Source organism: Megalops cyprinoides, chromosome 17 (assembly GCF_013368585.1).
Source record: "Megalops cyprinoides isolate fMegCyp1 chromosome 17, fMegCyp1.pri, whole genome shotgun sequence".
NCBI classification, from domain to species: Eukaryota; Metazoa; Chordata; class Actinopteri; order Elopiformes; family Megalopidae; genus Megalops; species Megalops cyprinoides.
Genome location: NC_050599.1, coordinates 17793666 through 17819043, shown reverse-complemented (window position 1 = coordinate 17819043; position 25378 = coordinate 17793666). Strand labels below are relative to the sequence as shown.

Genomic DNA, 25378 nt, shown 5'->3' with positions numbered 1-25378 from the left:
TTGCTTAAACCTAAGACTGTGACAGTAACAAAGACCAAAATTACAAAAGACTATCACTTCAGTTCCTGCACTACCTCTCCATTTCCCCTGACCGTTGCCATGGTGTTTCCTCCTCACCCTCAACAAAAAGCACAAACTGACTGAACCAAAATGTGATTTGCAGACTTAAGTAAAAGCATCCACACAATTCAGTGAGGCAGAGGGCCTGACTGGACAGCTGTTATTTCAAAGATTATTAACACATACAAAATTCTGTACTTATAGGTATTTTTTTTCCATGCAGATATTTTCATGTTTACATTAGTTACACTCAGCAGAGGCTTTGTGAATTCCATTTTCTATAACAATGGATAGCTCTGTAATTTAAAAAAAAGCAAAGTAAAATGTGAGGGTCTATTCTGGGGTTTTGCTTCTTTGGTGTTGCTGAACTCTAACTTCTTTACTTTGGGTTTCAATTGATTTTAATGAACCCGTCCTCAATAATTACTACCAAATATTATATACTGCCATGGCAGGAGGCCGACACATTCATTGATCATCCATGGATTGGAAAATGACTGCACCAATTACAAATACAGGAGGGAAAAACACAGATCTAACACAACAAATAAAATGTTCTGACTCTTGAAACAGGCAATACTTTGCCACGGTTTGACACTCCTAATAATCCAGAAAACCATTTACCGTATGTGTGTGTGTGTGTGTGTGTGTGTGTGTGTGTGTGTGTGTGTGTGTGTGTGTAATATGTAGAGCAGAAACAGCACCTGGCAGAATCTTAAGGCTGTAAATTTAGGTACTTGTGGACCACAGGGACTCACCTTGGGGCAATTCAGACGACAGGTACGGCACCTCCTGCGCGCTGACATGTGTCCAGTCAAAGTCGTCGTATGGGTCTTGCTGGTAGTCACACTGTGCAGGGCCATCATCAAAGGTACAGCCACCTGGAACCAGGTAAGATCAGAATAACGAGGTCATTAACATAGCAGAGGCCTATATTGAGGGAAATAAACAGTTCTTGGAGGGTATTCTATGGCCTTCTCCTAAATGGGGAAACATTAGGGAGCAGCATAACCTCTGGTTACCCCCCCCCCCCCCCCCCCCAGTCAAGCCTGCCATTCCTCCGTGCTCCATTCAGCTCTGCTGGTTCTTCTCCATTTTCTGTGACTCAAATCGATTTGCCATTCAGCAATAAATCATGTGCGAAGGCCTGACACCCGAGGAGGCCCGAGAAAGCTGTGGGACAGTTCTGTCACCGCGCTCTCCTCCAGGGCTCGCAGGCATACCCGGCAGCCAGTCATCTGTGAGATGTGCGCAAAAACAAAGCCTTCCCGTGAGCACTGCCTGGAAGTCAACACGTCAGAGGCCATGCGCAGCCACGGAGAGACGGCTCTCTAATGACCGTGGCACCGGCGGCTGATCCCTGTCTCCAATTCTAGCTCAGGTTACAGGTGGCTTCTGGGAGGAGCCTTATTTTAAACCCTTCTCCAAAAACAGCGCTGGTTGGAAAGACAGGTTTCTGGCATTTTAAAACACTAATTCCAGGCAGAATACACAGCGCCTTGCTCACGGTTGTCTTCTGTATGTACTCCACTGCTGACATGTTGTGATCTCCAAAGGTTCTCAAGTCATGAACATAATTCACCGTGTATTAATTCTGAAACTGCGGCAGGCATCAAAGATATGAAAGGTTTATATTGCTATACCAGGCGTTTCATTACACGGAAAAAAGGTTTTCATACACATAAAAAGGTCACAATATCGGCTCTGTTCAACTGTTGACCTTTAAGTCTTTCAGCTATACAGAAAAGTTACACTGAAAAAAAGAACACAATTTGCATTTAAATGCAGAGCGAATAACAGGTGCTAATTAATTTCTCCTGGCAGATTGTTGAAAAACAAATATTTCATTTCCCTGTGAAGTCGGTAAATGTTTTTCTAGTTGTCAGAATCTCAATAGCTTGGAATTTGGTAAACCTTTCCTCTGCAGGCTACAGTGCACATAGTACGCATCAGCTGAATTGAAATTAACTTTTGACTTTAAACGTGTGGCACATAAATCCCAACGATGGCCTCCCTCTCAGAAGTCAGAACATATTTTTGCCTGGAATCGTCTGAAGCTTCCGTCAGTTCCAGAAACTGAGTAATATCCTGGGTAATACAAGACTTTACCACTGACTGAGGGGAAAATCATATTACCAAGTGATTCAAAATTAATAACTTCTGTCAAGTTGCTGCAGTTTAATCTCCAGTTTAAAGGTGATGATTCGACACAGTCCGTGCTTTGTGTTTTTCTGCACTGCCTTCGTAGATCAAATACATGCAAATGTGAAACCCTCGCAGGGCTGAAAAAATCATTTATTCATTCTAACAAGATCCTTTCATTTCTCTAAATCTTTATCTTGCTCAACTTCAGTTTGTAGTCTAAATCTAGAGAAATAATCCCGAAAAAATAAGACCTTCACCCTCATAACCCACCTCCAGACTTAAAAAAAAAACCCTCCATGGCAACATTCTTTTTCATCCAAATTTTAGTAAATTCTGTGTGATTATTCTGTAGTGAGGAGTAATTTGTCACATTTTCAAGACACTTCCGTTCTTATTTTCTGGTCTGCTTATACATTCTCCAATGTAAAGAGCTGTTTTCTGACTGAATTTAAATAATGCCTTTCTGGGAGAAGGTGTGTGCTAGATAGTTTACTCACTGCCTACTCAAAATTCTGTGCTCCAGCCATCTCCACAAACATCCCCCCACCCCCCTCAGTGTTCTGCCAGAACAAGTAGTGTTACAGCACACACTGACCTGCCAGCCCCACCCACACAGCTTCCAAGGAATTCTGGGACATTTCGTGCATCTCTAGCGATGGCACTCTTAGCTGTAAGGATGCAAGCGTGAGTGTCTGCGCGTGTGACTGTGAAAGTATACATAACCATGTGTTGGCCTTTTCCCCACTGTTGCCTCATTCTCATTGGTCACATTCAGAGGAAGCAGGACCGCAGCTGTGTCAGCATAAGGTCAATGGGACATGTCAACCTATCTTAACTATACCAATAATGTTTACTATTATTGCTATGATTCGATAAATTCCTGCAGCATTAATCATAGCGCAATATGCCTACTACTCATTAATATTTGCATTTGCTTGTCTGAAAGCAATTTAAGATTGAAGACAGGAGAACAAAAATGTTTAAACAAACCAAGACATTTTATGTGTGGACAGTTATAGTATAAAGAAGAAATCTCTTATAAAGATACATTAAGGCAGAGTGTGCAATATGAAAAATACTTGGGACCAATAGTTGACCCAAATATATATAGGTGTAGTAATTGTGCAAAAGCCACAAAAAGGGTGCTGTATAAAAAAAAATCACATCAAAGGAACTTACATTAATATTATAAAATGCCTTTGTCAGAACATACAATAAGGGCATGCAAGCTCCTGAAAAAAGTGCAGAGAAGGGCAAGACCGGTTACAGGTTTTGTACATATATGTCATGAAGAGGAGCCTTCAGACACTTGTTCTCTTTAGTCTCAGAAAAAGCAGAGATGGTTTAACAAACTGGACTCTGTCAGTATACAAAAATGAGCATGGGTCAGACACTATGACAGTTTTGCCTCCCATGTATAGAGATTTATTAATTTACAGAATAGCTTATTAGGATTTGTAGAGGAACCAGAATAATTTAGTGTGATCAACACCATACTAAACACAAGGCGAAATACACTCAAGACTACAGGCCAAGAGAAGAGATGGGCCTAGAATTTGTTCATTCTGAAAAACGACTTTTCCACATGCAGTGCAATTAAGATGAAATACCACTTTCTTAACAATTCAGGAATGAAGAAAGCTGAATATATTATTCAATACATTTTCCCTATTTAATCAGAGGTATAAATTAACACTGTGTTGGACATGTCCCAGACAGAGTTTGTTCCAATCTGGGCTGCCACTGGTAGACTGTGTCACGGAAAGATCCGTAATGGTTAACAGCTGATTGCAAGGTTGTATGAAAATATTTGTTGTATTAAAATAAAAATGAACAAGTAAATGAAAGAACAAAGCAATAGAAAGGAACAACTATTTAACCATTAAGTGACACATGGATTATTTTCTGCCTATAGGGAACATCAAGAATTAAGTTCGATCTTTATTTTCATTGTTAGAGAGACCCATTTATGGCGGTCACCTTGCTGCTCAACACTGCTGGTGCAGCATACATCACAGAACAGTGGAGTTGTAATTGTATTAATAGCTGGATAACAACTAGCCGCAACTCCAGATGGGCAAGAAATGAGTTATAAATTCATTCTGTCTGCAAGGACACCAACTAAATGATTTGCATACTAATCTAAGGACTCAGATTTGGAGCTATGCTAATGAAATAATGGTCTATACTTCATTTACATAATAAAATAATTATTGTGGCTGATAAACCTCAAGGGCGAACAATGTTCACTTCCCCTGATAAAAGTGGGTTAACAGCTCTATCACAATGCATGCATACAACACTGCTCTAATGGTGCAGTGTGCTTAAGGAAAGCTGCAGGCAATTTTAGGCCAATATGACACATGGCTCTTTACTGGAGTAAACATTTAATAGGGTGACTGTAGATATTTGTATCACAATGAACGTAGTCCATGGGAGAGTTTGGAATATTCAAAAGATAAAAGTTGTGTATTTCACGAGTTCTACTTAAAAGTATATACTTTATACTTTTGATTAGAGTTCAGCTCTTACAGGAATGGAAAAGGTTATTTGTCTTTTATCAAGGGAATAAACCTTTAAATTCCCCACCAACTCATTGATGCTTTCTACTTCCTTTTAGGATAATGTCTTTTTGAGCAGTTGTTAACTTTTCTGAAGTGTACTGGAGAAGCGATATCTGCATCACAAGCAGGAAAATGTTCTTCAAATTAATGTTAAATACAGGAAAAACTCTGAAGGATAACCCAATAACGCTAGTAATGGCGCAGCGTTTTACATTCAAAAAAGGGGCTGAATGTCTGCCTTCAAGGCAGCCGAAAAATCAGAGTGGAAGCTTTCACTTGTCCCTAAAAGGGCTGATAATCATTAGCCATTCAGGGTGAAATCATTTTGACTTTTTGCATGACCCTCGTCATGGGGTTTTTAGACTCATAAATTGTACTATGTCTAATGAATGCTACACAACACAGAACCCAAACTAAAGAAACCACCGATCATTATGTGTTCTGAATAATGACATATACCGCCAGTATGTTAAAATGCAACAATTTTGATTGTGATATTTCAAAGACATGCCAGGGAATCTAGACTTCACATTTCTCCACAAAACTACACAGGAAACCAGTGTAGATCAGTGTTTTCCATAATATCTTAAGATTAGGCACCTATTATAGCATAAAAAGAGAGGGGAAAGAAGTGGTGCCTTTGTACAAGTCAAGATCAGAAGTAATGACACCCAAAACTAAGTTCTACTGCACTTCAACTTCAAGAGGGAGTACAAATTCACAGTATTAAATATGACTGTGTCCTCACTGGAGCACTGATGTGTTTAGGGTAATTTTGAAAAACGCTAACAGCTAGGCTGAGACCTATGAATGTTACAGTCCAACAACCTTACAGGTGTACTCAGACTGTAATTCTGCAAATTCAGGACTTCATACCTAAATACATCTTTTAAAAATCAATTTTTAATAAAGCCAACTAACAGAGTAGAAAGTATATACACAAAATCCATTATAAAACCATCATCTCATGAACTAAATGCAACACCTGAATAACGATTAGACATAAACAGAAAAAAAACATATCTGCCTTCCAATGTAATTTTTTCATCATTATAACACTGACATTTTCCTGATGGTTAGTCACTGCAGACTACTTTGATCAATCATACTGCTTTTGAATTGTGCCCTGACATAGGGCCAATAAAACCTCAGACAATAAACCCAATGCTGTTCACAGTTGGGATTAGCCAGTACACTCTTCACAAATTCAGATTTACTCCTCACAAACTCAGATCTGATAAATTTTGAGAACTCATCATAGTACACCTTTCCAGTTCCTTTCTGAATTAGCTGAATTAGCTCAACAAGTTCAACACCTAGTATGAAAATAATTGGAAAAACCATAAACTGAACAATCCAATAAAATTTTAAATTTACACCTTTATGGCAAAGATCAGCACACTTGCTCAACGGTGCCTTGAGGGAACACCCTTTAAATGAAAAATATGACTTTGAGCGGATTTTAAACAAAAAGGGTTAAATTACGCAGAAATAACACAAGGTGACATTTTTCCATCTCTTTACTTTCTCTCTCTGGTCATTGTGCTTCGGTGCGCTCTGAGATTAGAGCAGCCGTCAAAGGGATCCCGAGATAAAAGCTCCAGAGTGCACTGCAATTTTGTTAAACAAGAGCATGACATTGCAAAGAATTTAATTACAATCAGTAACAAACGAGAGGGAATTCTTAGCTTTTAAATTGCCAATCCCAGCAATTAAAAACAGATGAACAAAAAACCTTTCAAGAGAATTTGTCCATTTTCTACAATTTCATCTTGTCTTACAATTCTTTAAATACAAATAATTCAAATAAATGTTGGGGGAAATCTTGGCTCTCCCCTAAGCTGAGCTGGTTTAGACAAGAAACCTCCTTCTAAAATGCAGAACTTCAAAGATTGTGGAGCCAAAGTACCACTTCTTCCCTTGTGATGTAACATTTAATACAAATCTGTTTCCACTTATGCTGCTGGCAGACTGTGTGAAAAATCAACCATAGCTACATCTCCCAGATAGAGCAAGAGCCAATACAGAACTCTATGTATATGAGACAAAGTCAGAGACAGTTTATGACACAAGGTCAAAGATTTGACCAACACAAGCATGAATGTTCAATTTTAAGATGATGCAAATCAATATCCAAGCACACCAGCATACTACCCATTTGACAACAGCAATATGGTCCTACTCTGTATGAACAAGCCAGTTCCGATGTGAAGGTTTACAAGCAACAGATAAAGAAATTTCTTCCAAGCGGCCAGAGAAATGCAAAAACCCTGACTTTATACAGGTTGACAAAGAAAAAATATGGGGCGTGGCCTCAAAACAAAACTGTGTAGCAACTTTGGTATCACCCCTGCAGTATTACAATCAGTCATAGATCCAGTACATTCAATATCTTACCATCTCTGGTTCATGAGTGGCATATGCATCTTTAAATGTGTGTTTAATGTGCATAAGCTTAGACAATCTGTATGGCTGCACAATGTTTGGCTGTCCCACATAATACAGTGTTTCATCTATATCAGTGTTGGTTGCCACATAGCTCCGAAGCAGAGAAAAACTGAAAGAAAAAGAATAAAAAGATGGAAAAAATCCTGCAAGAACATTCTGGTTCTGCTGCTGTCAACTTGCAGTCTAAAAACTGAATTTCCAAAAAAAAAAAAAAAAAAAAAAACCAAGACCAATCAGACTATGCCTAACATGAGGGATGGAATCACTGGTCCAACCCTCCCCTCCCTAACAGTGTTTTACATTGACATGTAAAAATTGAAACAGTTATGATTATGACAAGTAATATTTGTTCATTAGCACTTTGTTTTACACACTCTGAAAACGACCAAGCTATTATAAACATGAAATTATTTCATTACTTTCAGAGTGTTTGGACTAATAAAGGCATTTGGCTGTTTTTGCTCCTTCGGAAAGAGGGTGTCTGTGAAGTGTCAATAGCTGGTTACACTTGAAGCTTACACAGGCAATTTTCCCCCTTTGTGGACCTGCTTATCAGTGAAGTCACTGCTCAGGAAGTCTTAACATCAGAGGTTATCCAAAGCAAAGTGCTGAACTAAATTAAGCCAAAAAATAATACATTGCTTTAGTATCTAATAAAATTCACATCTATGAAAGTAGACCAAGGACTAAAAACAAACAAAACATATAACCACTAAAACATACAGCACAATTATTTTAGGAGAAAAAGCCCTGCCATTATCATCAAATAAAATGCATGCCTCTTGTACAAAATGTACCAAAATGTTACCATGAATGCTTGCACAATGTCAAATTCCTAGAGTAACATTTTTCAAATACAGGCAAAATGAACATGAGAAAAATATTCTCAAAAAAACCCCAGTTTTTCCAATGAAGTCACACAGCGTAAACACAAGCCATGCCTTTCGATGGCAAGCAAAAGCAAGCAAATAAAGCGAATGACACACAAGTTCAGTGGACAACAGTGCTCTTGTTTTAAAGACGTGACTTTAAAACAAAGCCATAATAGCTCTTTATCTATTCAGATTGTGGAGAGCCTCTCTTCATGCATATTGTTATACAGAGTGTGCTGTAGTCTCTTCCATCGTTTAACCTATGACACGTCTACACTTCCACCCTATTATGCAGGATGTTTCAGGGAACAAAAGAATCATGGTCGACTGGCAGGGTGTAATTAGACAGACAGTGTAGGTGCGCAGGGGTTTTTCTTTTTGGGTCACAAAGTGAACTCTTCTTTCTTCAAAGCTAACATGTATTTTTTAACTTGTAAGTACCATGCTGATTTCAAGGTCGTGCTTTTAACTTTATGTGGGCTTTATATGGCCCCTTCCTGTTGATTTCTTGCCCACAGTGTTGACTGTTAGCTTATATTGCTCTTATACACAGTACCCTCTGCTTATAATAAACACTGAATCTTGAGCCAAGTACCTGGCATGAAAAATAATTTGAGAAAAAATGGTGCAGTGCAACTAAGTGCCTGAATGGCAGGATTTATGACAGAGAATATGATACTTTCCACACATGAAGAATGCTGCCTGAAAACCAATGAATGAAATGCAACAAAGATACTGATCTACAAAGAAGGTACCACATCATAAATCAAAAAGAACAGGAAAGGAATCATACCACCAATTAACACAGACATATTCAAAAATCATAAATGCAAGTCAAAGTAATGTTTTAATGCAGTTGTTGACTGTGTACAAATACTGTACTATATACATCTATGTGTTTGTATTGTTTTTTGTTTGTTTTTCTTTTGCTTGTAGTTGATCAGTTTGATTTGCCATATATTGGTCTCTACACTTTACTTTTTCATTTTATATTTGCAGGCTATGGAGTGCTCTATGACATTGTATTTTTAAAAAGCTAAATGACCGAATAAACAAAATGACCGCTTTAGGTCGCCAACATTATAGCCCTGCAGCACAACATTGATTTTTTTTCCTCCCCAAGAGAAACCAGATATGAATATTAATAGCCATCAATGAGACTGTAAAAGAACATTATTGCTATCACTCATATAATTGTGTCACCAGAACAACTGTTCCCCTGTCATAAAATTGGATGCTAACTAGCACCAAAGTGCAGATGCCTCTAAATAATCAAACTGATAGCACTCTTCACTTGGAAACAACATGGGATAAGGATAACTATAAGCTCATACGTAATGGGCCTACTTCTATTGCAGATGTTGATATAAGGTTCACATAAAATTCAAATGTTCATTTAATAATAACTCAATAGGAAATGCCATGATGAATAAATTACAGTGTTGGACAAGGCCAGGTTCATTCCTCAGGTCTTTCAACACACTATTTAAAACTGATGTCAGTTGTGCAAAACCTCAACATGTATACAACTTGGAAACAATCACGTGTAGTCCAGAATTTGCTGATTTGACCACAATCCCTAGTCACTTCTCTGCGTGGCAACACTGGAGTGAGACATTCATATGAATATGATTTCTGACATCACCTTGAGCTGGCTTGCCTCTTACCTCGCTGACTGTGCATATGGCATGACATGGACAGGCGGTGTCATCTCTATGCAAACAGTCTACCATAGGAGCCCCATCCCTGAGGGACTGTTTTCACTTTACACTATGTTTCTGGGTTCATTTATCTCCTTTCATGGATTTCCATACTATTGCTATGCTGACGACGTTTCACTATTCCACTAATTTGCCCCTTCTCACTCACAAGTCTCCTCTAGCACCAAAGACTGCCTCTGTGATATCACGACATCACACAGATGACAAGCTTAGCACCGAACCTCAACCGTGTTACTACAGACTCTTTTGTTGGCCTTATTATCCGCACTTGATCTTGCTTGCAGCAAGTTACTTTTTATAAATGTGTCCACAAAACGAATGAATGTAAAATATAAACATATGACCAACAAGGATACGTGTGACATTGCTGGGATCCATTAAAGATATCCATGAAACAAGGCATGCTTGAAGCAAGGATGTCCTGTATGAAATGTTACTCCACTGTACCCAAGAAACATATTTTATTCAAAGATATAAACATTTAATAGTGCAGAGTTCACAAAAAGCTCAGTGGTTAAGGCGCTCAAATTGAGTGCAAGCTGAACTCATTGGGCCAGGTACCATCCTGGTCATGTTATTAGTAGGGATGCACCGATATATCGGCCGTACATCGGTATCGGCCGATATTTGCCTTGTTGACTGCCATCAGCCTATCTTCAAATAAGATGACATTCACTGATGGCAGCGGCTGATGTTTATCTGTTGTGTCGCATGAATTTTGTGCTAGCTAAATGTTGTGTTGTTTATTTGCGGCCTGACTCAGACAAGAGTAGCCTACCCAGCTGCATTTTCAGAGAAGATCCAATAGGTGATACTATAATTAGCCTTATTCACATGGCGGCCATTTTGCTCTAATATCATGCTCAGGGTGGGAGCAGGGTAACTCTTCAGTCAGCATCTATGGCAAAGTGGACCAAAAGTTTGATGTGTGTCTGTATCTACCTTTAAAAGAAATAAAACAAAAATGGCCAGATGGGTGCCTAAAAGAATTCAAAAGAGATACAGTAGCTGGATTTAAAGTTATATCCACTAACGAATTAATGACCTGGAGCACTTAACGTTAGTTAGCTAACTAGCTTGCGTTAAGTTGATAGCTAGCTAGCAAACGGTACTTAAGATCAGAAGTCAATATTTTAAGAGCTAGCAAAGTGTGTGAAAGCCAAATTAGCTAGCTAGCTAGCTACTTGCACATTCATCTGAAAAGTACAAATACCACTTTACAAAGACAAATCTAGCTAGCTAGCTACAATATGAACAAAACAATAAACGTAACTAGCTAGTTACTATCACAGTCCCCTGACAAATACAAATATCACCTTGCAAACAAACACATTGCTAGCTAGCCACAATAAAAACAACGTAGAAAGCTAGATAGCTTGCTAGCTAAGTTGGCTTTCATGCACTTTGCTCAGCTGTCATATTAGTAAGAGCTAGCTAGCTATCAAAGTAATAAAGCCTCATCACGTCTCTTCTGACCAAATAGTAAATTTTACCACGGACACTGCAAGCAACTTGTTCTGACAACTTAAGTACTGTTAGCTAGATAGCTACCAAATTAACATTATAGTTAGCTAGCTAGCTAGGTAGTCTGTAGTGAGTGCTTTAGCTAGTGTTTTTAGTGTAGTTAGCTAGCTAGTTAGCTAAGCGTGCCAGGTCTTTCTTCAAACATCTGTATCAGCATCGCTTATCGGCCGAATTGTTATTTTAAACATTGATATCGGCCCAGAATTTCACAATCGGTGCATCCCTAGATATTAGCTGATGATGACCAGGAGACCACAGCATCAGAACAAACTAGCTTTGCTCTGCTAGGGGTGTGGCTAGGTCGGCAGGGGCTTCTTTGTCTCAAAACTCTCCACAACTGCGAGTTGTACGGATGATGTCGGTGGAGTAACGCCTATTCTCCAAAGAGTGCCCGCTCTGCTGTTTGATATGTAGTGTGAAAAATATGAGTTGGTTGTATGCAAGTGCATGAGAAGATTCTGTTCATCTCACTTAAGCGCTCCTGTGCAACTGCAAAGGTTGTCATGGTGAGATGACCCTAGGTTACAACTGGTAATTCCAAAATAAGGTTGCACATAGGAGAAAAAGTTAAGTAATGCATTGTATGTTGAGTGTGAAATACATCAGTCACCAATTGGTGATGTGAATCACCAATATGTGAAACTGCTGAGGTGTATCCACAGTTTACAAGAATTTGCAAATGGAGATGGAGCCACTATCAGCTATTATCATGCCTGTCAAATTATAAAACTAGACTGAACTATGATTTCAAAAAATCAGTTATAAAAGCAGTTTGCAATGAATGCTGTTAATATTAGAGCATATCTCAATCTTGTTTATAGAAATTATATCTAAGAGACTGTAAATTAACAAGTGTTTGAACAACAATGATCAAGTTACTTTCACTTCACAAATAATCTAGCTTTATGTAGGACAGCCTCTCAAATAACAGCCTTTCCACCTTTGAAAGAGTGTCATTCTCCACTCTGTTTTGATGGGTTTTGCTGAATAATTTGATCATGCATTTTAAAATTGACTTGCATAGCAACATACCTGAGATTGTTCTTAGAAACCATAAGGCCACAGCCTGTGCACAGAGCCTCAAACTGTGACAAGCATGAAAATTTGTATCTACAGAAATTTGTTAAATTATCTCAAAATCCAATTAGCGCTAGGAATTCCCATTTCCTCTGGCAACCTCGGGGCGAGCCACACAAGACACCACTTTTGATTTTTGTTGGCATTTGGAATTGCAGTGAAACAAGAAAAAATGTTGGAAATGCTTAGAACAAATGCATGCTAAGTTGCACAACCTGAGATACTTCCACAATTCAAAAAGATTTTAAAAAGCTGTGTATTTGCTTTAGAGCTTAAAACGATGAAAAACAAACACACACAAAAAAACATGCTGGACATGATCTTGCAAATCAAGCCATGGTGGTCTTAACGCTGGGAAGGAATGGAAAAGTACACAAGCCAACCTTCACATTCATTTCCTGAAGTAAACATGTGAACACAACCACGTAAGACATGTCTGACTTCATGGGTCATGGGCAGCTTATCCACAGCCCACTTGGATAAACAATAAAGCACTTTTGATTTTTTATTTACCCATTTAATGTTTAATAACTCCATGACTAACGAGGAGATATTTTGCTGTTAAATAGAAATGAATGATAAAATCTTTATTATGAAACCAAACAGCTCGTGGCTTTGAGGTTTTCACAGCATTTGTGTGGCCTTCAACAAAAGAAAACAGAATGTCTTGTACTCTGCAACAAGTCATAGAAAGGATGGAATAAACTTAGCCCACTTCTGTTTTACCAGCAGAAATACATACCAGTGAAGGAACAGTCACGGTGAGGAATGGGAATACAGAGAGCTTGCATTGTCCAGTCCAAGCCCTGGCACTTTCTGGCCACACAGCAGATTCCCAGGCCCATCTGCAGGAGGTGATAAGCTCCTAAATCTGCAGACCTCCCCAGGTGGCCTGGACTTCCATGCACTCGACCAGACCTCCATTCACTCCACTAACACCAGACAGCGATTCAGCATATGAGAAGATGCATATTTGACTTCACTGGGACCCTGCTGTACAAGACACAGCAGCCAGCTTTTTCACCTTTGCTCATTGTTAAAAAGAAATAAGGAAGAGGATGAGAGAATCCTTCCAAGCACAGCAGATGTATCTCAGATCAGGCCTGCATATGCTCACATTGCAAGCTAATAAAGCGTTTGGAATGACATAATGCCATTCCTGCTCGGGAAGGATTTCCTCGGCCGCAGCAGTTTTGTTGTCGATCTGCCACTGTGGCTTTTATTCAGGTTGGGGATGTGACTGACACCATCACAAAGAACGCTCTGTGACAGCACAAACTGGTGTGCAAGAGCAGTCTTTGATCATGCAGGGAGCACAGCCGAGCCCACAAGCTAACCCCTCCCCCCTGCTCGCCATTCTTTAAAACTAGACAGTCGCTGTACTTCACAGCTTTGCCAGGTACACGTCCTGATAAAAGATGCAGGAATGCACAAAATGTTTATGTTGACTCATTTACCATAAAATGAAGCAGTCTGCTTTCATTAGCCTTCTCTGTGTACACAGTTAGGAATGCCATCTCGGTCCACATTTTGCAAGATATGGCTATATTAATCTGAACTGTGATAGCTTAATTTTTTCCATGAATTCCATTCACTGTGGCAGAAAGGCTTTTGAGCCGAAGCCGAGTTTTTCGCAGAATGGTTTGACTTGGCCCAGGCCGGGAGCACATGAGAGTTAGTCAGAACATGTGTCCCAGATCTGCGCATATTTGAGTACTGACACCTAACACATGCGTAGAAATGTGATGCGCAATGCCAGACCACTGCATAGCCATTAAGGTAAACAATATCAATGCTCTCCAGAGGATTTAGGGTTTTATGCTATCTGCTCCAAACAAACATTTGGCAGAGCCCCACACAGAGCTGCTGAGGTAGGTAGATAACATGTGCACCAGTCTGCCCCATAGCTCAGAGTAATTTATTCATCGATTGACTGCAGCAGTTACAGTGCACTAATTTCTGTACCGAAGACAGGAAGTCCATTAATGTGCTAATCAGATACACAATGATCAGCAACCTTGATAACCCAAGGGTTAAATCACTTTGAAACAAATATATAAATACCACGATGCTTTTTGTGTCATCACCCCATTTTTTCGGTATCCATAAAAAAAACCCCATGTAGATTTCAGGGGAAAGGTCTGATGTTTTATGTACGATGTAATGTTCTATGCCAGGGACACCGCAGGCTGTGGCTTGTAAGAGGAATAAAGCCGGATCTGAGGGAGCATGTGTGTGGATACTGTGTTACACTTTTAGCATACTCGCATATGTCTGTTAGCATCTGAAAAGCTTTTACTTTCCCTTCAAAATAAATCAGTTTAGCATAGTTTAGAGCAGGATTTTGTACGAGATGTTGGATATGCAGGAACCCCTCTCAGTTGTCCTGAAACATCAGACCCCAAGAGTTATGGATGTTCTGGAAGAGCTACAACATCATGCAACTGTTAACAGAATTTTTACATTCCTGCAAATGACAGACAAGATTATCCATCATCACCAAATTTTACCCATCCCTATTTTCATATAATTGCAAATTAGAATCAACCCATGTGATTACAAATTTAAGGCAACATATCACATTTCCTAGACATTTCGTAATGCCCATTTTGTGAAAACAAGAAAAGAAATTCTCACTTTTGAAGCAAGCTACAACTTTTTTATCCAAAAACCTGCTGAATTTATTCAACTTGTCAACTCTTAACTTAACCAATACATTTTAAAACACAACAAACTGAACATGTTAATACAGTAGAATGTGAATGAGTAAAAATTAAGTCAAATGTTAATTAAAGGACACTTCAATAGCAAACCTTGTTATAATAAATAATTATACAAAAAATAAACAAAAAAAAACAAAAAGGGAGAATTTTAGTTCCTTTTAATAAGCTAGGTTTACAAGAGAGTTTAAACTGGACACTGTTTTTCTGTAAGGTTAAAAATAGTCTCAACAGTCTCTTGATTGCATTTATTTTACTACTCATAGTAAATGACACGTTCTGCCATTACATATCTCCAAGTGTCATCCTTGCCGGTATGTTGCTTGTAAAATACAACTGCCTAGACATATTAGTTATTTATCTCACAGCAGGTATTGAACGTAGACCAGCATACATGATATGTAGTTTAGTGTACAACAGGAGGGTTAGGACAGAAAGAAAACAAGGACAGGGAAGCAGTGAATGAGTCCTCACTGAGACAGGAGTCTCATTAAATTAGTGGCACATTAGTGAGTGCAACAAACAATTAGCGGTTGCAACAAACAACATATTTTCTTGTCTTTCCAAATGACAAATGTTTTCCATATTCCATATCTCTGAGCTTAAAAAAATATCAGTAAATGACAGACAATGCTGGGTAAATGGGAACCATGTAACAGTTACCATATGTGACCCCAACATTTTGTGTGTGTTTCTGTGCAGCATATCGTAATTAAACATATATAGCAATAGGAAACAGGGATAAATTTCCCAGGAGAAGACAAGTTTAGTGCAAACGCACTCTCCCGCTGGCACAATGATAGATTTTACTTTCAGAATGATCGCTGCCAAAAGCCTGCCCTGTAAAATAGCATTTAGGGTCTAGAACAACATTATGGCTGTGGTAAACACACAGAGTCATCCCGTGGAGACCAGCAGAAGGCGACCCTGCCAGGAGCTGCTCGGTTAGAATGTGACTACTGCATGAGCAAGCAGTGCAATCCAAGCCCCATTGTCTGATGACAATGTGAGAACAGGAAATGAGTGGAACCGGTCTGACTCACACAAAGTATAGGGCGTCCAGGTAAAAGTATGTAGCCTGAAGGCTAGACACATGACCCCACCCTCTATTTACTCACCATAGGGACCACCAGTGTGAAATTACCCCCTAATCACAAAAGGCAGAATAGTATTACAGTGCTATTTAGAGTCCTGTTATAACCACACGCCCTTTAGTAGTTAAGGGCTCTGCTGTGGCTTGCTTTCAGTACTGTCTCTCTGCAGTACAGCTGAAGAATAAAGGCATGCACACCCTATTTCAGTAACAGCCCAATGAGCATTATCATCTAAGGAGTAACTTGGATCAAGGCACTTAAGAGAAGTGACTGAAAATAAATTTAAGAAAAAACGTTCTGATCTTGAACAAACATGCAGAGCCCCTACTAAAAAGAGAAGCATTTACACAAGTATTTGAATGTTTGTTCAGCATCCATACATAAATACTGGAGCCTCAATGAGGCAGTAACTCTGTGGGGGCATTAGTGTAAAAAAATCCTCTATGCACAGCCGGCTCTCCACAGTACCTTTCATGTACTTCCAGGCATGAAGCAATCCTATTGCCCAGTTGCCTGAGGACAGTCACACAGGCTTGACGGACAACCTAGATATAAGAGAAAACTGCCCAAGGGCCAGCCATTCAGTCCAGAAAGCTGTTTACACTTAGCTACTGTTGGAAAGGATTCACCCTCCTCCAGGCATCACACACACACACACACACACACACACACACACACACACACACACACACACACACCTTATTTCATCCTTTTTTTCCCTTCCAAGTTATTTCAATTCAAATTTAACCTGCAACAGAAAGGGTGTTTTTTTTACTCTCTCTCTTTCCATGTCCAGCATTTTCGTGTCGAGTCTAGCCCAGCACTGGGCCTTTGTTCCCTTATCAAAGTCAATGTGAGGTGTAGATTTTCAGTTAAGCTTTAGCTCTATTCCAGAGCAAGCACCCTGAGCTTACACATTCAAACACAGAACAAACAGCTCTCCCCTGCAAGACACAGAAACGATCAGACTCCATGCTAAACGGGGGAAATGACAGTTCCTTACAGGAATCTTCCTTACAGATCTTAGCTTTTTTTTTATTCCATTTTCCACTTTTATCATGGGCCCCTCCATAGGGAGCTTCAGCAGTGCTTGTATGGCTGCAGTCCTGTGCACCTTGGCAGCACAAAGCACATGTCAATTTTGATTAGTTACGTAAAGCTGGACAATGACAGAGGGCCTTTTATAAGATGAGGAGTCTAACTTGGAGGGAAGAGTCCAGGCGCATATTTTAGTTTGTCTGTTTAATCTGCCCCAGTGTGGCTCTCGAGTAAATGCCAGCGGCAGGCCACAAACAATGCACGGCCTGTCTTGTGCTTTATCACTCGGGTTATACTATAGAAAAGAGTGACACTCTACAAGGTTCAGTCACCCATGAAGCTTTTCTCTACTCAATGCGGAAAACAGTAATGAGCATAAAAGGCATGAATGGAAATGTGCTACATATATAAGATTAACAGTTCCTAACATACCCTTGATTAATTGCTTGGCGGCATGAAATGTTCAACAGGATATGTTATGAATGAAGAGAGCAGCGTGCCCTTCTCCTTACTGATGGCATTCCATTGAATTGGCATCATTTATACACGTCCATTCGTAATCCCTGTGCTAAAAATTCACTTTTTGAAATGTTGAAAATGAATCGCTTAACCGCGCATGGCCTTTTCAATGCTATTGTAATATGCATTCAGATTATTAATTTCCATTTATTATATTAGGAGAAGAGGAGCCACACTGAAATGAATGAAAGGTATTTCAAAAGTAAGGCTGATTTCATTATAGATAACATAAAATGTATGCTACCTTTCCTGACAATAACCACAGAAATAAGCATTTTTACATTTAGGGGTGCAGGAGTATTTCACACATACATTTCACAGTAAGAATCAGCAGATTCTGAAAGGTAAATGACCACCACTGCCTAGTCCAGTTTATAAATTACTGGTGCCATTTACATTAGAAATACATGACTGATGTAGGATGTTGAGGGATTTGCTTGCAAACACCAGATATAACATAAAACAACTAGACAGTGAGAAAATCTCTACTGGCCATACTATACTGACTGTAGGACTTCTAAGCAGCCTGCCCTGTGTAGGTAAAGTCTCCATAAAATCATGTCTGAATGTAAAATGTAACGCAGAAAACATCATTTGCCAACTCAGTGGTCTGCGATGGCCCTATACCGTATAAGTAGAAATCGCATGATTGTACTTTATGATGGACAATCACTGCAACCAAGACATTTTTGATAATAAAGAAAAGGTCATTGCTTCCATTTCTCCAGTCTTATCGGTGACCTGTTGTTTCACAAACCACGCCTATACAAGCAGTAACCTGCCAGCGCCTTGCTCAATAACCTGCTTTCACAGACACATTCCCATCCCTATGAAACGGGCTTCATTTCACATTCTTGTTGCATACATTGTTAAAAGGAAATAAATACTGACACACTAAAAATCCATATCCATGACCTCATAGCTGCATTATTTCTTTGTGTAAAAAGTGTACATATGATTTCAGTCCCCCCTACCCCCCCCCCCCTTCACATAACCCTGGAGAGGAGCACATACCCCTGCAGATGAAACAGCCCTAGGTGATGTGCAGCCATCAGGCCATTGGAAATGACACTGACATTTGCTGTGTGTCAGCTGGACACTGCGAGGGGTCTTTGGGCCATCTGGAGGGCCCCCTGTTCACCACCTTGAGCCCCCTGTCCCATATGGCTACTTCATTCATTACAGAGCAGAGCACGAGGTCAAACCGGCTTTGATAAAATTCTGAGCCACCAAAGATAACTATCTATTTATCGCAGTTGTGAATAACTAAAACCAGCCTACTGATTCGGTTATTCATGACTTCAATAGAAAAGACTAGTGACTTCTGTGGTGTGGTGTACTGCCATTGTGACAGCATTAGTGTGACTTGCTCCTTACCAATTAAGTGTCTGAAATGTACAATCATGTTACAGTGGCACAAGTACAGGGTTTGTTGGATGTCTGTATTGTGAAATGGTCAATTTCATACCCCATCCATTAGCACTGACAAAATTACCCTAAGTCTGCTTACCCTAAGTCTGCTGACCCTAAGTGTCCTTAGCAAGATGAATCCATAGTCAATGAAAGGAAACATCAAAAGTGATCAGCATGGCTGATAATCAGATCTCTGTGATAATATGTGCTAGTCAGCAGTTAGGAGCTGAGCATCATTTGCACATCGAAATTCTAACATTACATGAACTTAGATGAACCGAGATACTAAAATCACTTCACCAAAAGCCATTAAACATGAAGAAAAAACATTAAAAAAAACTTAAGCCGTGTATTCATCTTTATTACAAAGAAAATTGTTTTCATATGGAGGCATGGAGAATCCCACAGAGATTAGGCTAAATTGACAGGTATGAGGTAGCACTGTGTATGTAATGAGGGAGAATAAGAATATTTGGTCTGACAAAGTGGAAATCAGGAGTGGAGTGGCAGATCACACACCTCAGCATCCGTGTGGCCCAGCAGCCAGAGCTGCAGAGGCCTCCGACGCTCCAGGGCAGAACAACAAGGACACTGGCGTCTAGTCCACTCTCTGACAGATCCGGTGCACAGGGCGGTGCGGGAATGCTAATACTACCAGACAGCTGAATTACCCTCAATGTTTCTGTGAGTATACAGTATGAGGGTCGCTACCTTTTGGGCCCTCTAACAATCGAATGATACTGAGATGTCAGGTTAAGTGGATGGACCTGAGTTCCTATGACGGATTTTGACTAAAAGCAATGAAAATATTTTGCAGAAAGCAGGAACACGGCCTAATTTTGGGAATCACACAATATGTGTGTTACTCAGCCAACCTCATGTAGGCTATAACACACCATCCATCTGCTCTTGTGCCAAAATGTTCACCCTGCACATTGCCATGCACACTTCCACATGCTCCAAGGTCTACCTGCATGCTTCTCATCAACCTGCTCCCATTTCAATTCTATGTCCACCATCCCTCTGTAATGCCTTCACTCATACACCACATGCAATATGGCCTTTAAACCACATGACCATGCAATTTTCCATCGGCACCATCTGCATATGTGCCATGTGCAGTTCTATAGATAATTCCATTGAGCTAATGGACCCAACTGTGCATCTACGTGCAGAAATAGCATGGACACATTCGATTGAAAACACATAATTCTGAGCAATCTCACTACATCTACATGAACATATAATCACAGTCCACTGTGATGCTTCTGGAAAAAAATTGATGCAGCTGTATTTTAGACAATATCTATACAGAGATATATTAAAATACAATAAATAATGCAAATATCCACCAACATTAAGATTTCACAAGGTTAGGATTCTGGGAGAGGGTCAGTCCAGGATAAACTTTACTTTTGTGAAGATTGTTAACAGCTATCCTCATGACCTTTGTAGTAGCCATCATTTAAATCATCTTTGAAATTATTTTTTTTATTACCTTCATTTAGGGCTTCACATTGAGGATTGATTATGAAATTTCATTCAAACTGAATTAGCTTCAGTACCTTGTCATTAATTTTTCTTGCAGAGAATCAGATACTGAATATGGTGCAACATAGCCCATGGTTCGGAACACAGGTCTACAAGGAAAATAAGCAGCGGTTACATAATTGGACATCACAAGTTTTCTCACTGGAACTACAAGATGTAGTATACACAACCACATTTTTAACACATCCAGTTACCTTCCTATTCCATTCACACTCACATATCACAAACTCCTTAGCAAGACCCCGGCTTAAGAGCTTTGACAGTCACAATTACCTCGGTGAAAATGAAAGCTTTGTGCATAGCATATAGCGGTACGGTACTGATATTCCCAGAGCAACTAACTCTGTCCCCTCTTGCTCTGTCCCCCTCCGATGCCGCAGCAGTAATTCCGGAGAGAAAGCGGTGGCTATTAACCCCACTATTAACCTCGCCTCTTACATGATGCATGAGACACTGTGAAGGGATCTGTCACCGAGTGAGGCATGCGCGCTTTCAGCAGGGAAGAGCCCAATATGCGTGCACCTGGGTGTCCAATCCGGGCAGCGTGGTGCTGGAATATTTTGCAGACATTATAGACCATCACTGAGTGTCTTTATCATGATTATCATAATTTGGAATATGTCCTTATCCAGGGTAACCAGGAGTGTCACTAACTCCAAACAATGGATGGCATCAAATCAAAGCATTGATTTGAAACAAAGTGAAATGTCACCACTAAACATTTCACATGTACTACAATAGAATGAATACACACAAGTATGTAAATACTAGAAATTTGCAACAGAACCCTAACAGATGCCTTGCGACTCTTGAGGTACACACTGGAAGCATTGCTGCCGTGGCTGCACACAGTTGTTTTTATGCCCACCGTTCTTTTACTAGTTCCCTTCTTTTCAGACAGCTGACCCAGGAAACCCAAATCCTGCTGGGAAAATTACTGCGTATCTTGGCCTTTTTGTTTTTCAATTTGACGTTATGGCATCCACTCTGAGCCTGTTGTGTGTTCTGTACAGCTGTTAATGTGGTTTGGCCCTGTTTAAACTGCCGGATGGTTTGTTTTTGAAAAGATACCCTTTATCCCCCCCCCCCCCCCCCCACCCCCACTGACAGAGGTGACAACCCTGATGTATTTTTGGATTCAGCTGATTCATTCCAAAATTGTAGGTATAATTACAAAGATGGTGCATTTTGTAGCAGCCAATAATGCCAATGTTCTTCTTACTTAATTTAACAATATGCCTTTCTCTGAAAAACATGTCCTGTCATTATTGCTTTCTTTTTTTTGTTTTTTTTTCTGTAAGTTTAAATAAAAATAAAAAACTCACAACAATGTCAACAAATGTACACTTATATTGGAAATTTGCTCGCAAACTGTATTTCAGTTTTTTCAAGGAATTACCGACAGATTTAAAAAGGCATATTTAGCCAAGAGGTAATGTCCCTTGCCCATTTTGGGGAAGGTGAATGTTCGACACATTTAGTGGAAGTGCTAGAGGTCAGAGGTTAAAACATGGTAATCAGACTTCATTGTGGTCATCATCTTGTCAAAATGTGCCAGTGCCCAGCAGGGTTTAAACAGCATTAGGCCTGACACAAAGCCATCACTGTTGTTTAGACTACCCTTTAAATTCATGGCCACAGGGTGATGGTTGAAGGTTTTCACAAGGGTGTTTTGTGTGTACTGAAGCTTTCAAAGTCACTATTTCTGCCTCTGTGCTTTCACAGAGATCCTATAATGAGACTCAGCTTCCTGCTACTTGGCACCTGCACATGTATACCTCTATAATGCTGAAGCCTTTCCCTCCAGTAACAGTGTCTCCTAGATGTTGTAATCTCACAAGTGCACTAATTTGTGTATCATTTTACTGTGATCTTGCTTTTGCCTGCTCATCCAATGTTGACTGCACGTATTAAGAAAATTGTGTTTTTAATCAACATACATTTTGGGTGGATTTTAAAATTATTTTATGGTATTATAATTAAGTCATTGTCAAAATCAGTAATATTTTTTCTCTCAGTCTTTGTAATTAGAAAGGTGTTAAAGGTTAGAAGTTCCTATGGATCCACTGACTCAAGCAAAGCTAGTTTAATAACAAATGTGCCTGATCACTTGCGGGATTAGGTAACATGCAGACAGACCCCTGGGCACAATACACTGCAATGGAATACTATTTTGTAGGTCACTTTTTACATGCAATTTTAAAACCTATTATTTGCTCAATTTCAGCAATTTAGTATTTTCTTACTTGAATTAATGTTTACTTAAATTTAAAATTAAGTTATTTGATTTAAGTTTTTGCAATGTTATTATCTGTCAATCATTATTCTAACAACATGACCATCAGATATTCACTACCAGATACAAAAAGAGAGAAAATGCACCTTGATACAGATGTGGTAATAAAATGGACCATGCAATGCCATTCACATTCATGGAGTCAGAAATAGAGTCAGAAATACTCTTATGAGAGGGAAGGATTTTATTCTTAAACAATCTCTGCCTACAGGAAGGTGACAGTTGAGCCCTTTCTGTGACACCAGTTAAAACAATTTCACTATACATCAAGCAGGAGAGGGGGAGGGGGAAAGTCAATCAAAATATCGGGGCTAACGGCCATGGACAGAGGTTCTGACAGCGTGGGGGGGGTGATGGACAGAGACAGAGGCAGCAGGAGCGGTCTGAAGACTTGCTTCCCTGGCCTCTGGACCCACAGTGAAAGAATGTCACCTTGGATCATACCCACAGACCAGACAGCTTCCTCATTATGTCAGCCTGTCAGACCAGCAAGTCCAGTCTTAAAATTAAAAATCTGCCAAGCCACGTCACCATAAACAGCATGACATAAACCACTAATTATCAGCTTGGTTCAACGAGGACTTGCCTAAGCTTGTTTGAGTAATAGTGAGGGAAAGAGTTATTCTCAGGGATGAATTACTCTCCAGTTTCAAACAGTGAAATCTGAGGGACTGGATTTTGTTCCTGTATTTCCCCGACTGTTACTACTTCCATCAATGCTGTTGCAGTAATCACAGGACTGAACTCATTTCTTTAAAATTTCCTACAAAATATTACATTTGGATTGGTTTCCTCTCTGCAATTGTACGCTTCAGATTTCAGTCTGGAAAATTTGACATGTTCTTCAGCTTGAACTACCACAGCTGAATGTGCAGCTATTAAGAAACACATCAGCCTTCCTCCTCTCTGCCCTTCAGTGAAAGCGCTATCTTCCCGAATGTTTGAATTGCTCCAGTCTGGACTGGCGTCCTTTCCTGACATTCCTCTCTATCAGAAGGAGATTAGCGGTCATGCGCGATGTTCACATGATTGACACTCGAGGTGAAGCTGGCCCATGTAACTCTGGTGGAATGGTGCCAAGAGCGCACAGACTGTTTGGGCTGGGCCTGATAAGCTGCTGGAATAAGAAACGAGGAAACACCAGCTCCTCCAAAATCAACTTGCCGCAACTTACTCATAAAGGTCAACTGTGTTTTATTTGGAGGAAACAAACACCTCCTTGAAGAGACGAAGGCTCCTGCTGCAATTGGGGGGGGGGCTATAAATTATAGGCTCCAAACACAGTACAAAGAGGCATTCACAAAGAGATTACAGAGTGAAAATTCTCGGCCGAAAAAGATTTATCATAATTCTCTACCATTTCTGCTGGATGCAGCCATCAACTTAGCCAAGACAAGCGGAGGACAATGGCAGTTTTGTGCTCGGCCCCATCTCCTGTCTGAAGAGAGACTGCGACTAAATGGAGCGCTTACATCAAAGAGCCCCGATGATCCTGGAACTGGCAGGACCAGGTGCTGAGTAACACAGGCTTCCAGCCAGTTACAAAGGCCTGGAACATGTATTCACACCTGTGCCCTCTGTGCACACACCACATCTGCAGAGTTATATTATGTTAATGCATATCACATGGAAAGGGACTTTCAGTGAAGACAGCGGCACTGCTTGCAATGTAAACCCAAATTTGGAGTTAAGGTTTAACTCATAAGCCAACATGTATTTTTGTAGGAAAATGACTTTGTGTTTCAGTTATATTCACGCACACACATGCACACGTGTGTGCTTATGTGTTTAAGTTAATCAGATGGCATGCAAAGGCATGTACGTGAATTTAACTTCAAGGTCAACACTGCCGAGTCAGAGAACGCTAAAAGGAAGAGGACAATTTCCTGATTAATCTAGTGTAAACTAATGCGAGGAGGCTGAGTCAGTGAGTGGTGAGTGATTTTTCTAATGACACTCGTGAGTAAAATGTGGGCCAATGTTAATGGAAGGTGGGAGCCCCTGGAAATGGAAAGCCAGGACCCCTGAAATATCACTTCCCTGAACTTTGGTATAATTTATCATCCTTAAAAAACTGTTTGAGTGGCAACGTCTTTGACCTAGCCCACTTTAATAGCCCATACCTAAACATTTCACCCCACTCCAATGTTTCAACCTCCTCAGGGCCCTGACTGGCAGGCATGCTTTGGTTTCTACAGCCGAGGTGGCTAAATGCATTTTATTTGTTTAACTGCTGGTTATGCACACGGCTTGTAGCAGAGGTTAGTAAAAACATAATGAGCAAACTGCAGAAAAAAAAAAAAACTTCTCTTTAGGGGGAGCCCCATTTCTACACG

At 39.9% G+C, this 25378-nt stretch overlaps 1 protein-coding gene across 11 annotated transcripts in view; it reads right to left on the bottom strand.

Annotated features, from left to right (window-relative positions):
- The window catches only part of ptprk (protein tyrosine phosphatase receptor type K), a 130421-nt gene that overhangs the window by 96501 nt on the left and 8542 nt on the right, over nt 1–25378 (bottom strand). For all 11 annotated transcript variants that reach the window (XM_036549285.1, XM_036549286.1, XM_036549288.1 and 8 more), the window contains exon 2: nt 819–941. In XM_036549285.1, coding sequence (XP_036405178.1) covers nt 819–941 — 123 coding nt within the window. The remainder of the gene's footprint in view (nt 1–818; nt 942–25378) is intronic.